Source organism: Penicillium brevicompactum (genome assembly GCF_028827555.1).
Source record: "Penicillium brevicompactum strain IBT 35665 chromosome Unknown utg000002l_segment0_segment0, whole genome shotgun sequence".
Classification (NCBI taxonomy): domain Eukaryota; kingdom Fungi; phylum Ascomycota; class Eurotiomycetes; order Eurotiales; family Aspergillaceae; genus Penicillium; species Penicillium brevicompactum.
The window spans coordinates 231001-244726 of record NW_026623205.1 but is presented as its reverse complement, the minus strand read 5'-3'; the positions used below and the strand labels follow the sequence as shown (position 1 = coordinate 244726).

The 13726-nt window shown below is 49.8% G+C and overlaps 8 protein-coding genes across 8 annotated transcripts; 4 read left to right on the top strand and 4 right to left on the bottom strand.

Annotated features, from left to right (window-relative positions):
* Nucleotides 1–739: 739 nt before the first annotated feature.
* On the bottom strand, nucleotides 740–1681 carry N7506_002866 (uncharacterized protein; the record flags this gene model as incomplete). Its single annotated transcript, XM_056952161.1, has 2 exons — nucleotides 740–1282; nucleotides 1337–1681. 2 exons carry the CDS (start codon nucleotides 1679–1681, stop codon nucleotides 740–742), a joined length of 888 nt encoding a protein of 295 aa, XP_056813853.1.
* Nucleotide 1682: 1 nt separating this feature from the next.
* N7506_002865 (1-(5-phosphoribosyl)-5- ((5-phosphoribosylamino)methylideneamino)imidazole-4-carboxamide isomerase HIS6) lies at nucleotides 1683–2814 on the top strand (the record flags this gene model as incomplete). The annotated part of the gene is made up of 3 exons (XM_056952160.1): nucleotides 1683–2141; nucleotides 2291–2477; nucleotides 2531–2814. 3 exons carry the CDS (start codon nucleotides 1683–1685, stop codon nucleotides 2812–2814), a joined length of 930 nt encoding a protein of 309 aa, XP_056813852.1.
* Nucleotides 2815–3104: 290 nt separating this feature from the next.
* Nucleotides 3105–3649, top strand: N7506_002864 (uncharacterized protein; the record flags this gene model as incomplete). The annotated part of the gene is made up of 2 exons (XM_056952159.1): nucleotides 3105–3260; nucleotides 3395–3649. The coding sequence occupies 2 exons, from the start codon at nucleotides 3105–3107 to the stop codon at nucleotides 3647–3649; spliced, it is 411 nt and encodes a 136-aa protein (XP_056813851.1).
* A 560-nt stretch (nucleotides 3650–4209) lies between these two features.
* N7506_002863 (Elongator subunit ELP3) lies at nucleotides 4210–5992 on the bottom strand (the record flags this gene model as incomplete). The annotated part of the gene is made up of 2 exons (XM_056952158.1): nucleotides 4210–5633; nucleotides 5692–5992. 2 exons carry the CDS (start codon nucleotides 5990–5992, stop codon nucleotides 4210–4212), a joined length of 1725 nt encoding a protein of 574 aa, XP_056813850.1.
* Nucleotides 5993–6242: 250 nt separating this feature from the next.
* Nucleotides 6243–7601, top strand: N7506_002862 (succinate--CoA ligase (GDP-forming) subunit alpha; the record flags this gene model as incomplete). The annotated part of the gene is made up of 8 exons (XM_056952157.1): nucleotides 6243–6403; nucleotides 6473–6501; nucleotides 6552–6678; nucleotides 6734–6796; nucleotides 6872–6897; nucleotides 6952–7034; nucleotides 7102–7479; nucleotides 7539–7601. 8 exons carry the CDS (start codon nucleotides 6243–6245, stop codon nucleotides 7599–7601), a joined length of 930 nt encoding a protein of 309 aa, XP_056813849.1.
* A 1012-nt stretch (nucleotides 7602–8613) lies between these two features.
* Nucleotides 8614–9804, top strand: N7506_002861 (uncharacterized protein; the record flags this gene model as incomplete). The annotated part of the gene is made up of 3 exons (XM_056952156.1): nucleotides 8614–9008; nucleotides 9070–9349; nucleotides 9406–9804. 3 exons carry the CDS (start codon nucleotides 8614–8616, stop codon nucleotides 9802–9804), a joined length of 1074 nt encoding a protein of 357 aa, XP_056813848.1.
* Nucleotides 9805–10138: 334 nt separating this feature from the next.
* On the bottom strand, nucleotides 10139–10825 carry N7506_002860 (uncharacterized protein; the record flags this gene model as incomplete). The annotated part of the gene is made up of 1 exon (XM_056952155.1): nucleotides 10139–10825. One exon carries the CDS (start codon nucleotides 10823–10825, stop codon nucleotides 10139–10141), a length of 687 nt encoding a protein of 228 aa, XP_056813847.1.
* An 869-nt stretch (nucleotides 10826–11694) lies between these two features.
* On the bottom strand, nucleotides 11695–13511 carry N7506_002859 (Glycerol uptake facilitator protein; the record flags this gene model as incomplete). Its single annotated transcript, XM_056952154.1, has 3 exons — nucleotides 11695–11969; nucleotides 12047–12584; nucleotides 12636–13511. The coding sequence occupies 3 exons, from the start codon at nucleotides 13509–13511 to the stop codon at nucleotides 11695–11697; spliced, it is 1689 nt and encodes a 562-aa protein (XP_056813846.1).
* Nucleotides 13512–13726: the final 215 nt, after the last annotated feature.

The following is a 13726-nucleotide window of genomic DNA, read 5'->3' as shown; positions in this document are numbered from 1 at the left end:
GTTAGATATCGTTGGGTACCAGAGGCCGAGATATATGTACATTCTTGAAAACCCCCACAGAATTTTTATGCAAAGTCCAGAACCTTGGAAAGGTTCCAAATCTGGGTTTCTTTCATCGTCCTGGACCTCGGGAGGTTCTACTTTCATGGTTGGGCAGGTTATCGTAAAATCTTACCCAGAAACAACAAAATTTGATAGCAATCGAGGGCTGAACGTTTTCATGGTTACTGATATTGACATTTACGCATGGATTAAATCAAAGTCTCTCTAAGCATTTTTGGATTGTTTGGCATAGAATATTGAGAAACCTCTAAATGTTTCCCTGATGCCCAGGTGGAAGAGAGTCCGCAAAAGCCTCGACCGACCTGCCCGGGTATTAAATGGAGCAAGCGTATGCCAGTTTTCATCTAATCTTCACCCGCGCCATGATAGCTCGTCATGACGGTAAACGAAGCATGAAATAGCGACATCCATGATGTGCACTTCATATGCACATTGATGGCCTGTTCAATGTGAGCTGACCTGGCTGGACCGAGTGGTGAGAGAAAGAAAGCCGAAAGCCGAATTTTGGGCGATGGCAGCTAAGCCACACATGATTGTGCGAAGGGGCCAGTATGGGTAGATAGTTTGGAGGTTTGTGCCTGATGGTCGAGTGAGATGGGCCAAATGCCACAATCTCTACCAGAGGTATTCGAGAGTGAAGGGTATAAAATATATCATTCTTGATAGATTGACATCCTTAACGCTTTCCACCTCTTGATTTGGGTTTGCCTTTGCCCCTTCCACCGGCCATGCGCCGTCCGGAAGCTTGAACACGCTCAATATCTTGCTTGTTGAGATTGAGTGTGCCACTTGAGAACCTGCCAACAGATGCGCCATTGACACCACGCTCCCTTCGCCCGTTATTGCTCGATTTTGTGACTTTGCTGGGCTTCTCAAGAATGATGCCGTTCTCCTTGGCCTCGCGGCGGCGCTTGTCCTCCTTTGTTGCAGCCTTGGCCTTAATGCCTCGTCTGTGTGCTGTTGGCATTTTGTTTTGCGCATAGAGCGAATCTTTAGCTCCGAGGGATTGCATGCGCAGATCCAAAGCCTTAAGGCGGTTCTTTCCGGTTGGTGCGAGGTCATCGGCAGAGTCGAGGAGGTGGGATTCTGTGAGCAGGCGCTGAAGCGCAAGGTCGTGCTTCAGGTTTATCACGTCGTGGGTATCTTCCTCTTCTTCCTTTTTAGATGTAGGCTCTGGTTGGGCATTGGGTTTATCTGTGGAAGATAGAACCTTTCCGCTCTGTGAAATTCTTCATAAGCAGCTAGACCGATGGAGATACAATCCAACACGTACCTTGAATGCCTTCCAAGTCTTTTTATCCATTCTATCTTCTGGCGCAGCGCGTGCATCTGTGTGCTCCACTACTTCCACTTGGTTGCTTTCGTCGCTGATATCAGACATCTCGTCCCAATCTCCTTCTGATCCAGACGCATCGGAGTTCTCGTCATCGTCATCCTCGTCATCGGAGTTTGAGGTTTTGGCGGCCTTGGCGTTATGTGCTGGTAGATCGAGAGGCTCGAATTGCGCTTCGAACAGTTTGCGGAATACGTCCTGCGCATTGTCCACGGCGGGAGGTGAGTCCTCCTTAGCTTTGGGCTTAGAGACCACAGTGGTCTCCCTCTTTCGTTTCAAAACCATTATGAGATGTGTGATCGACAAGTTCAAAAATGAAGAAAACATGCGCGGCTCGGAGAACTTTTCGAATAAATTCAACGTCACGTGCGATAAGATCAACGATAAGCCCCACGACACTCACAGCAGGGAATCATCTCCTCCAATTCAATTGATTCGACGGAAGATGACTAAATTCAGACCATGCATTGACCTGCACTCAGGTCAGGTCAAGCAGATTGTGGGTGGCACCCTCAGTACGGTGGCTGCAGACTTGAAGACCAACTACGTATCCAAACTGCCGGCCAGTCACTATGCGGGATTATATCAGAAGCACGACCTACGCGGGGGGCACGTCGTGAAGCTTGGACCTGGAAACGAAGAAGCTGCCCAGGAAGCATGCAAAACTTGGCCAGGTGGCTTGCAAGTGGCCGGAGGCATTACCGACAAGAATGCGCAATACTGGATCGACCAAGGCGCCGACAAGGTAGGGTTCTCTCGTTGACTTGATATTTTCCTCGTTTGGATTCTCTCCAAGTGAACATAGTTTTGCTTCTACCAACTACACACAAGAGATATATTCCCCTGCGTTGCGTCATAGCAAGCGTGATGCTAATTATGGAATGTGGGATCTAGGTGATCATCACATCATTCCTCTTTCCGGGAGGCAAGTTCTCCCTCGAGCGTCTCCAATCAGTCCTCTCTTCCTTGAATGGCGACAAGTCTAAGCTTGTGTTGGACTTGAGTTGCCGCAGAAAGGATAACACATGGTTCGTCGCAATGGACCGTTGGCAAACCATCACCGAGATGGAGATCAACCAGGGTAAGCCCTACCCACGAATTGGTTCGTGAGTGCGTGATGCTAACTGATTTCAGAATCAATCTCTCTTCTCGAGCCATACTGTGCTGAGTTCTTGATTCACGCCGCAGATGTAGAGGGCCTCCAACAAGGAGTCGATGAGGAGCTCGTCTCGCGATTGGCTGAGTGGTGTACCATCCCAGTGACCTATGCAGGTGGCGCACGTCATTTGCAGGACTTGGAAAAAGTCCACCTGAGCAGCAAGGGAAAAGTCGACTTGACGATTGGCAGTGCCCTGGACATCTTCGGCGGCTCTGGAGTGACGTTTGATGAGTGCATCAAGTGGAACAAGACGCACTGACGTTAATGACTGAAATATGAAAAAAACACAAGAATTATATAGACACCAAACCAATTTACATACCAATTAAGAACTCCATAAAATAACATTGAACTGTTTATCGAAAAGCGTAGAGTCGCGAACAATAAGAGTTGGGTCTGGGCTTATCCGAAAGCGGCTTAGGGGCAAGTAGAGGTCCGCCCGCCTCCGTATCTCGAGACTTCCAACCTCAGCTGTATCAGTCGATCTCCGTCATACCTCCACGATCTCGCTCCCGTCACTCTTCCCTATCGACTATCCATATCGCAACCATGAAGCCCGTTGTCTCAGCGTTGAACGCCTGGTCATGGTACGTCTCACCCCAGTTCCAATCCAGTCTCGTCATTCCTAACCTCTTGATCGTCGACAGTGTCATTATCTCCCTCTTCGCAATCGTCATCCTCTCAGTTCTCGGCTCGCTATACGGTGTACGTTCCCGCGCCTGATACAATCCCATCAGATCATCGCAAAACCCCATTGTCCAACTCCAGGTCCAGGCCTCGGCCTAGGCATACGTAAGGCCCATGGAGACCAGGCGCTAATGAGAATTTCTTCAATACAGAGTAACAGTCCCTCATTCACCGGCTCAGAAGGCGAACCCGAAGATGGCCCCGCTGTCGCTGCGTCAATTTACACTGCTGTGATCGTTTACGTTGTTCGTCAATCCCCCTCCCGTCACCCGACGGGATCAACCCAACAAAGGAACCAGGCACTGACAGTTCACTCTTTTGTTCACCAGGGTTTCTTCGTCTTCTGCGGTTTGCAAGCCTACCTTCACATGCGAGACAGCAGGGGAGGTGCGATATCCCTGCATTAAGAATACCATGATTTGTTTTCGATCGTTGTTTTGACAACACCACCAACGCCGTCTGTCGATTTTCAGTTTTTTCAGCTTATCTCCCGGGGGACATTGATGGATTTGATACGATGGCCTAGAACTCTTTGGTGGAAAGGGCTTCCGACCTAAGAGTGATTTCGACATCCTGGGCCATATATAATCCATGTCTACACTGCGCAAGCGAATTGGATCTTCCCATACTATGAGCGACTAAGACCAGGGTTTACTTCTAAGGCGTTGCGGGCAGGTTTCCAGCTTTTTTCCCCTGCTAGAACACAAAGATGGCAGACCTGTGAATTGTACATAGATCAATCTCATATTCGTTGTCAGTTCTTTGATATCTCATTTGCCCTTTTGGTACGTTTGAAGAAATATAAACTTGATAACTTTGGTATAGACATTCAATCATTGGTCCATCATCATTCAGAAGAAAAACAGGCTTTTTGAGAGACCACCAACGCCAGCGGATGCAGAACCAGATACTGAGCTCCCGCATTCAGTTTCAGTTTCAGTTTTTGATTTGGAAATTGCAAAAAAATTTACTCCTCGTCTTCCCAAGGATCCAACATCTTGGACATGTAGGGTCCGTCGAGGAAGTATCCAAGACGAGCGTAGTAGCTACGCACACCGACACCAGAGATAACACTGATCTTGCGACTGCCGTGTTCCTCGCGGGCGATGCGCTCCGCCTCCTCCATCAGCAAAGTTCCGAAACCACGGTGCTGGAACTTGCGCGCATCACGCCCGTGAAGTGGAACGGCAGAACCGTAGACGTGGAGCTCGCGAACAATACTCGTTTGCTGGCCAGTGAACTCGGGACGGAAAGTGTGGGTGTCGCTGCACTTGCGCAGACGGAGCAAACCAATAAGAATATCCTGCTTGGGATCTTCGTACGCCAGGAACGTTTCCCAGCCACCGTTGGCTGTGTAGTCGCGGCGGATCAACTCGATTTGGGATGGGCGGATCTTGTTCTTGACTTCGTTGATTCCGACTTCTCGGGTGCGCACATCACGGCAGGTTGTGCCGAAGTCTTTCATGCGTGCCAGAGCGAGTTCACGCAAATTGCCGTTCTCGACACCGGAGGTGACCAGCGGCATGGGAATATCACGCTGGACTCGGTAGATACGGGTCCAAGGGGGAACCAGGGCGAGAATGCGTGCGACAAGATCAATGAGCGCGTTGGGTGTGTAGTTCTTGTAACGACCGGTGCGCCATAGTTCATACAGACCGGTGCCTCGGATGACAAGTGTGGGGTATAGCTTGAGACCGTCGGTACGGAAGTTGGGGTTTTCGAAGTACTCGTGGAACTGGAAGAGGTCTCGCTCCATTCCAACGTTTGGCAGATCGGGCATCATGTGGCTGACGACCTTGAAGCCGGCATCCTTGGCGAGTTTGAAAGTCTCTGCGACTGCTGCGACGGTGTGACCACGGTTGGTGTCTCTCGCGACGTCCTCGTACAGACTTTGAACTCCGATTTCCAGTCGCGTACATCCATAGCGGAGCATGCTGCTCAAGTGGGTGTCCAGACAATAATCGGGTCGCGTTTCAATTGTGATACCCACACACTTCACATTACTCATTTCACCGGCCTGCACGGCCTCATCGACGTTGTCCGTTTGATATCCACTCAGTGCGTTGTGAAGCTGCGAGATAAAGCTGTCTCGGTAGTCCTCCGGGAGGGACATGAATGTTCCACCCATAATAATATATTCCACCTTGTCGACGCTGTGACCAAGAGACTTGATTTGATCCACACGTCCCCGCGCCTGCTCAAACGGATCGTACCGGGCGCGAATCGCTCGCATGGAGGTTGGCTCATAGCCAGTGTAGGATTGGGTTGAGTATTCAAAATCAGAGTCTGGGCCACCAGGGCAGTAGACACAGATGTTACCGGTGTACGCGATGTGAGGGCATCGGTGGGGTTTGCACATAACCGCCACCACAGCGATACCAGATGAGGTTCCTAAGAAACAAACCACATTAGTTCAAGTCCAATAGCTCATTCGATATCCTGTACGTACGGATTGGCTTTGCGATCAGTTTTGGAAGGATGTATTTTTTGTAGTGTTCCGGTACGGCCGCAATGATGGCCGTGAGTGGCGGCTGTGTGGACAAGCAGTGCTTGCTTGAGAAAGTGCCGCGCAACTTGTTGAGGTTCAAATCTTTCCTGGGCTTCGTCGAATCCCTATGCGCCTCATAGTCTTGGATAAGGGCGTTCGCAATATCGGAACAGGCTCGCATGAATCGTTCATTCTCGGGCACGGACTTTGCGTTCTTTTTGGCAGTCCGCTTGGTCTGCTGGGTCATAGTCATAGTAGCCATGGCGAAGAGAGGAGCACCGCCAGGTTCACAGGCTCGTAGTTGTGAAGTTGGAGGAGTGGTGGGGGTCGATTAGATAGAAAAAAAAGTGTTGTCACAGAGGCCTGCAGGCCGAACTCTCTCGGGTCCGCTTAAGTAAAATAATTGTCCCGAGCGAAAACTCCCGGGCGCGCATCCCGAATATCCTTGCTTCACCTTCATCCCCGATTTTCTTTTTCACTTCACCTCACCTCTCCCCTCCACATTTGCAGTCATGCAGGCCTTCCGCCGTAACACCCTCTCGGCCCTTCGCAATGTTGGCGCCACCCAGCGTCGGACTCAGGCCACCTCTGCCTACGCCAGCACCGTGAACAACCTCAAGATCAACAAGGACACCCGTGTTCTGTTCCAGGGTTTCACTGGAAAGCAGGGAACGTGAGTGAATGAACCGCAAGATTGCCGAGCATCTGAAGCGCAGTTGACTGACAGTTGGTCTCTATATAGCTTCCACGCCGAGCAGGCTATCGCCTACGGTAATTCTTGCTTTCGATATCGTCGCGACACCACAGCTCACACATAACAGGCACCAACGTCGTTGGTGGTACCAACCCCAAGAAGGCCGGCTCTACTCACCTTGACCTTCCCGTTTTCGCCAACGTCAGCGACGCCGTGAAGGAGACCGGAGCTACCGCCTCTGCCATCTTCGTTCCGTATGATCCTGCGATACCCGTGAGATGATAGCATAGCAAAACTAACCCGATCTAGCCCCCCTCTGGCTGCCGCCGGTATCGAGGAGGCCATCGCTGCTGAGATGGGTCTCGTTGTTTGGTACGTGGTCAAGCATTGAACTTTTTCTTTTTGCCCCTGCAAAGAGCTTCAAACTGACAGCTGTTTGTTAAATAGTATTACCGAGGGTATTCCCCAGCACGGTACGACTCACCTCGACATCTTGGAGAGCGCAAGTACTGATTGATTTTGTTTAGACATGGTCCGCATCACCGACATCCTCAAGACCCAGAACAAGACCCGCCTCGTCGGCCCCAACTGCCCCGGTATCATCGCTCCCGTAAGTTGATACCAAAAGACACGCGCGCAGCGTTCCAAATCACGTCCGGTGCTCATAAACTACACAGGGTCAATGCAAGATCGGTATCATGCCCGGCTTCATCCACAAGCGCGGTCGTGTCGGTATCGTCTCCCGCTCCGGTACTCTGACCTACGAGGCCGTCAACCAGACCACCCTCGCTGGTCTCGGTCAGTCCCTCGTCGTCGGTATCGGTGGTGACCCCTTCTCCGGCACCAACTTCATCGACTGCCTCAAGATCTTCCTCGAGGACCCCGAGACCGACGGTATCATCATGATCGGTGAGATCGGTGGTTCCGCCGAGGAGGATGCCGCCGAGTTCCTCAAGGCCAACAACATCCACAACAAGCCCGCCGTCTCCTTCATTGCCGGTATCTCCGCTCCCCCGGCCGCCGCATGGGTCACGCCGGTGCCATCGTCAGCGGTGGTAAGGGTGGTGCCGACTCCAAGATCTCCGCTCTGACCGACGCTGGTGTCATCGTCGAGCGCAGCCCTGCTTCCCTCGGAAAGACCCTGCTCGCCGAGTTCGTCAAGCGCGACCTTGTTTAAAATAGTCGTTAATTTCGATGCATCATTTCACCCGTCTTCTCGGATAGGGATGTGAGGTATATCTGCTATTTATACTGTGGGGTTTTATGGGCTGTTCCTTTTTGGCTGCTCCTGTATTCTTTTTCTCCTTTGTGTTAGAGAACCTTGAAGTAATTATGTTCTTGTGACTTTCGCTGTGTACTGTACTGTATGCTGTTGAGTAAATGATACGTTTCTGTCCTGTTCAATTTGCGTGTTTTCTACTCGGATCTTGTGGAAAACTACACATCTCCTGGACTACCTGTGCATTGCACTCAGTAAGTCCGATTTAGAGCTTACACGTGTGGTCTCACAGCGTGTGGAGGAGATCAACATTGAAAGGCTCATAAGCATCATGGCACATCGTCAGGTGTCTGTTTCTGCCCTAGGTTAGGTACCGCTCTTCGCTGCGGATGAATGAGCTAGCTGGCATGGTTTCATCAATGGGTATTAGTCCCTTTGAGTTCCAGCCTGGTGGTATAGACCACAAGATGCTCTAGAGTTGAAATATAATGTAATATCTGAAATTATCTGATCCGGCCTCGGGGCGTGACCCCTGGAACTCTACTCACCTGGAAGCATGCACTGCATTCCAGTACTATATTTGAATTCTGCAATCCTTGGAATTCGAGATCATAGCGTACCATGGTATCGTTGCTTCCAAGGTTACAGTATAATCTCCCATTCTATACTTAAAGATTTGACCCCTGGAGCTGCCCGAGACTCCAGACCACAAATAGCACAAGTGACTTTTTAACCATGGCCCTGGAGATAATAGACATATTTGATAAACTAAAACAGGCCATAGTTGGGTTGAAGCCGATTCTTAAAGTATCGTAAACACGGTTCCAAGCCGACGAGTTCTATACACGCTTGGCCGTCGACCATTTTGGACTCGAAGCCTACCACAAAAGACCAGTCGAAGATTCCTAGCTTTTGTCTTGATTCATCCTCCTTCATATACCTCCCAGGCTTGCTATATACCATTTACATCATGCGCCACGCTCCACTTTGGGTCCTGAGCTATAGGGACAAGCAGAGAGCGCTTCGCCAGCTCCATTCCGCTCTCAAACAGCAAGACGCCAGTCCTGTCTTCGAAACATCATGCAAACACATCGAGCTTCACCCAATGAAGTTCATGACCGGACAAATACTTTACGGCGAGGAGGAAGTCGGACCTATGTTCCCGCATTTCGCGCCGAATCCTCATGTTGCGATCCCAGACTCCCTTGAGGACTGTTTCACAAAGTCAAGGGAAAACAGAAATACGAAGAGCAATAATGGAGATATGATCACACCCAACACCAAACAGCTTTTTGAAAGCTTTGAGAGACGCTCCCGGATTTCCAGGCCTCGCCCTCAACAAGAAAGTCGCTGGTACCCAGCTTCGTAAGTGCAAGAAGCCCCCACAAAGTATAGAGCCCGGGATACTAATAATAAATCTTTATAGAATGTGGGGGAAATATGATTACCTTTTCGACAGCAATGACACACATGGGTTCACTATCGAAAGCGGAGCCACGAGGACAGAAGCTACGGGTTCCAAAACCATGTCAGGTCATCGGCTCGTCGTCATGAAAAGCGACTCTTTACAGCATGAGAGCCACACATCGATTGGTGAACTGGTAGTGTTGGTGAATTGGATGATTGCTGGATTCAAAGATCAGACGAAACCAATGCGGAGCAAGCTTGGTTCCTTATATAACGATCGGTTCAATCACGACTTTCCAGTAAGTGCTGAACTTCCAATATTGTGAAGATCATCAAGATACTAACCGCTATTCAGACCATGGTCATCTCGTTTTTACCTGATTGTCATGTCCGAGTCTTATTCGGGTACTTCGAGCGAAGCATGCTCAAGGTGGCCTACACTAAAGCCATTGATTTCGACACTGACGACTATGATACCAACATGCGAACTCTGCTTCAATGGGCCTGGCCGAAAGTGAGATCCGATACTTCGAAGCCTGTACCTCTCCCAACCATTCTGGAAGAGAACGAGGAAGAGGACAAAAATGATAATTGGGAGCTGGAAATCGAAGACACCGAGCGTGATGAAAAATCTGGAAGTCACTTGGAAACCGAGAAGGAGGAGGAAGCGCGGAAGAGAAAAGGCGTGCAAGAATCAGATTGCAGAAAGTTCAGTCTTCCAAGTTGCAAAAAAATCAAAGTTGAACGAAGTTGAGGGCGATGTACTTCCAAGGTTGCTACCTCATTTTTGGCAGAGGCAGCTACTATCATTTATTGACAAGCGTTGAGATATAAGACCAATTGGCGCTCAGTTTTTCTGTTTTGCACGCATCATGTATTATATGCTATATCAGGATACAAATACACCACCATATTGCAATTTTCCGATCACAGTAGTAGGAAAGAACAAGGCTTTGCGGCTTTTACGCCGCTTGAAGCATGATTAGGATTTGCGGGAACAGAATCATTCTTGTGTTTCCAAACAGGGTTGCTGCATGCTTTGCTTGGTGGCACCAGAGCCTATAGAACCATCATCGTATGTATTCAGCCTAGCCGACCACCCTGCCCAGTGCGTCAACAACAACATGTGTAGCAAGTGCATCAGCGAACTCTCCATCTAGACTAGCAACCGATATCTTGTGGATGGTCTCCGAGTCGATTCCCGCCTTGCCAAACGTAGCAGTCGCATCATCGACAAGTACAATGCGGCCCTTCTCGACATTCAACTCATTCTCGTGAGTTCCGTCTGCTCTCAGACGAACCGGTCCATCAGGATAATGATCCACGACTCCCAAGTTAGCAGCCATCCGCGTCGTAGTCGATACACAGTGATCGGTCGTCAATCCGGCAATGATAAGTTGGCGGAATCCCCTTTCACGTAAATGGGCCTCAAGCCCAGTTCCAATGAAGGAAGAGTTCACGGTCTTCCAGAATACAGGCTCTGACCCATCAGATGAAGGTGTGGCGAACTCTAGGGGTCGAATGCCTCCCTCGGGATGAGAGGGGTGGAAAGGTGAGTTGGGAGAAGTGGAGGAGTGGAAGACGTGGATCACCTCCATTAGAGTGGTGGATGCCGACCTGGCAGCTCGGAAAGTCGAGAGAAGTGCTTGAATGTTTGTTTCATATTGGGGGTTGGACCGTGTATTCCCCCAATGAGCGATCGTAGATGGATTACTGAAACCCCATTGGTTGTCGATTAGGATCAACGCGGTGGGCAGAGATAAGTCCAGTGTCATTTTGCGAATGTAGAGGTTGTAGATATAATTATTTGCAGATTCAGGAGGGTACGGAGAAGTATACGAAGTTTTCTAGTTGTTTTTGCCCGTGACTCACTTTGGAGCGTCCGGCCACGCTCACTAATCCAATTTCCCCGCGAGCCGCTGACACGACGTTTGTGTCCCGACATCCATGTCCTTATATTAATAATCTGAACAGATCTTCCTCGTCGGACCTTAGCCTGTTCAAAGACCCTGGAGGGTCTTCGGGATCTTCGGGATCAGGCCCTCGTCAAACTTCCACAGCTGAGTCTGGAAGTTTGCAGCACAAGCACCACCCGTCCACCATGCACCATGTGGAGCGAGCGCCTGGGAGCTTGTACAGATCCTGGGGAAATCCTACTGCCTTCACTTGCTCCATAGTGACCCGCGCGTGCATAAAACGGTGTGTCACGAAAGCAGCCCAGGGGGCCGGAATAACACGAGGAACGCGGTCTACGGCCAGCATTGATCGACATGGATTTTAGGCGGTGGATGTTACGACCCTGCGGTGTTGGATTGTTTGTCTCAATATTATACGTACATCAGATACTTGGAAATTCGGACTGCAAAACATACGATTTGGGCGTTTTGGCATTCCGTGCAAGCAGGCTTTTTGTTTGAATTTGCATTTGTGTAGCGATCAAGAACTATCTCAAGTGAGATCTTTGTATAATTGATGAAGAGAAATTGTCACAACCATAGCCCTCGAGAGATGAGTAGCTTCAAAGCCAGGGCAGTCATATATGGCGCGGATTATGATGATGATGATGATGATGATGATGATGATTCTGTGAGCCGGATGAAGCTCAATGTAGGCTTGCACGTATGCAAGTTTGAGGAATGAGCATTTAATCTTCGAGCTTCTTAATTCCATCTTCCAAAGAAGGGATTTTGTGTTTCCCAATGCCGAGTCTCTGTCGCCATTTCGTTTCCTCCTTGAGCTTAGCTCTTCGGCGTCGTCGTGGTGCGTAGTTGATAGGAGATTCTCCACCGATGAAAATAAAAGTATCGTAAAGGGTTGCTCCAAAGAAGCAGCCACTGATAGTAGCCACCCAGCCTCCCCAAAACCACCATGCGTCACGTACGGTGAATGTTTGGCCTCCGTATCCAGCCATGAGGGCAACTAGTCGTGGGCCAAAGTCCCGAACGGGGTTCAAGATTCAAAGAAAAGGTTAGATATTGCCGGATAAGAGATAGAACTGACGTACCCTCCTGTGTTGAATCCCAAGCAGATACACAGCACGTAGATGACGAGCCCAATGACAAAGGAATGCATACCCGCGCCAGGCGGTGCATTACTATCATCACCCATGGCGAAGATCACACAGACTAGGATAGCGTCCGCGATGAATTCTGTAAAGAACGCAGTCACAGAACTGACATGACTCAACGGCTCGGTGTAAAACCCAAGGCCAGATGTACCAGCCGACGCGGTCGGGGCAAAAGCAATAATCGAATCACGGTAGATGCAGTAGGCGATTCCTGCCGCAGTCAAGCCACCGAGGACTTGCGCGATGACATAAAAGCAGCATCTCCGCCCAGGAAACCCACGGAAAATCCAAAGCGCAATGGAAATGCCGGGGTTTAGATGGGCACCAGAGACACCACCAGCGAGGTAAATTCCGATCATCGATCCAAGTCCCCAGGACCAATGCTCTGATAGCTTGGTACCGGCATTTGATCCGCCTGTTGAGATAGCAAGAGTTCCAGTGAGGCCAATAAAAATAGCAATTGTTGTCTGACACGATGGTTAGCGAATTATATTCATCGTTTTATAGTGAATACTTACTGCCAGCCATTCGGCAAAGGGTTCTTTCATATAGTTTCGAATCTTGACCCAGTTGTTCAAATATTCTTCTTGCTCTGGCTCACCCAGTTGGTCCTCATGTATTGGACCATTTGTGCAACCGACTTCGCTTTCCATTGGACGCAATAGACCGTCCGGTTGTGTTCCATACACGGCATTATTTTGCGGCAAGCCTTGTTGGGCCGCGGAGGCATATGTGGGAGGATGTTGCGGTATAGAGGTATTATTAGTTTTATTGGTAGCATTTGACCGAGATTTTGAGAGTCCAGGTGTTGTGCCAAGTTCAGGAGCTGGTTCTGCCTCGCCGCGAGGGTTTGTATCATAGGCTTGCTGTTGGGTCTTTTGGTCTCGACGCATTCCCGGCCTTACCACTCGTGGAAGGGGTTTTGCTAATCCCCACACGGGTTTTTCGTTATTTTTGCCGTATCGAGGGTTCATTGATTGGTACTCGGGATCTTGGTAGACAGGACCCTGGGCAGGCTGGTCCGCTGGACCAGGACCGGCAACGGAATGAGACGGTGTTTGCTGCACGCGATTTTGGCTTCCCAACCTTCTTTCTGCGGACGGGTTTGGTGAATTTTGGTTTGCATAGTAAAAGCTTCCAGACACAGTAGGTTGTCGATTCATGGCATTTCTGGGCGAAATTGGGGTTTGAGGCTGCTCCTGTTGAGGCGTTGACTGGCCATTCTGTAGTGCCCCTAGCTGTGGGCGATGGTTTTGTTGTTCTGGTAATTGTGCCGCAAAAGGCTGTGGGGATTGTCGTAATGTGTCCGATGAAGAATCAGAGTTGGGACTCCCATCTCGTTCTTTGATTGGGTGGAGCGAGGACTCCTGGGGTTTCTGAGATTGTTCCCCCATGTTGAACAGCGACACACAAAGTCAAAGTATCAAGATAGTGATAGAGAATAAAAAAGCCCGGGAGTAAGGTGGTTATGTACTCTTTGTCGCTGAACCACCATGCCTGAAAGAATTTGGACTAATCCATCAACTGTCATTGTTAAGCCGGATCCACGCCCGGCCAATTGAGGTCGCTCGAGTCATGATACTGGTGATCGACAGCGGTGATGGCCTGC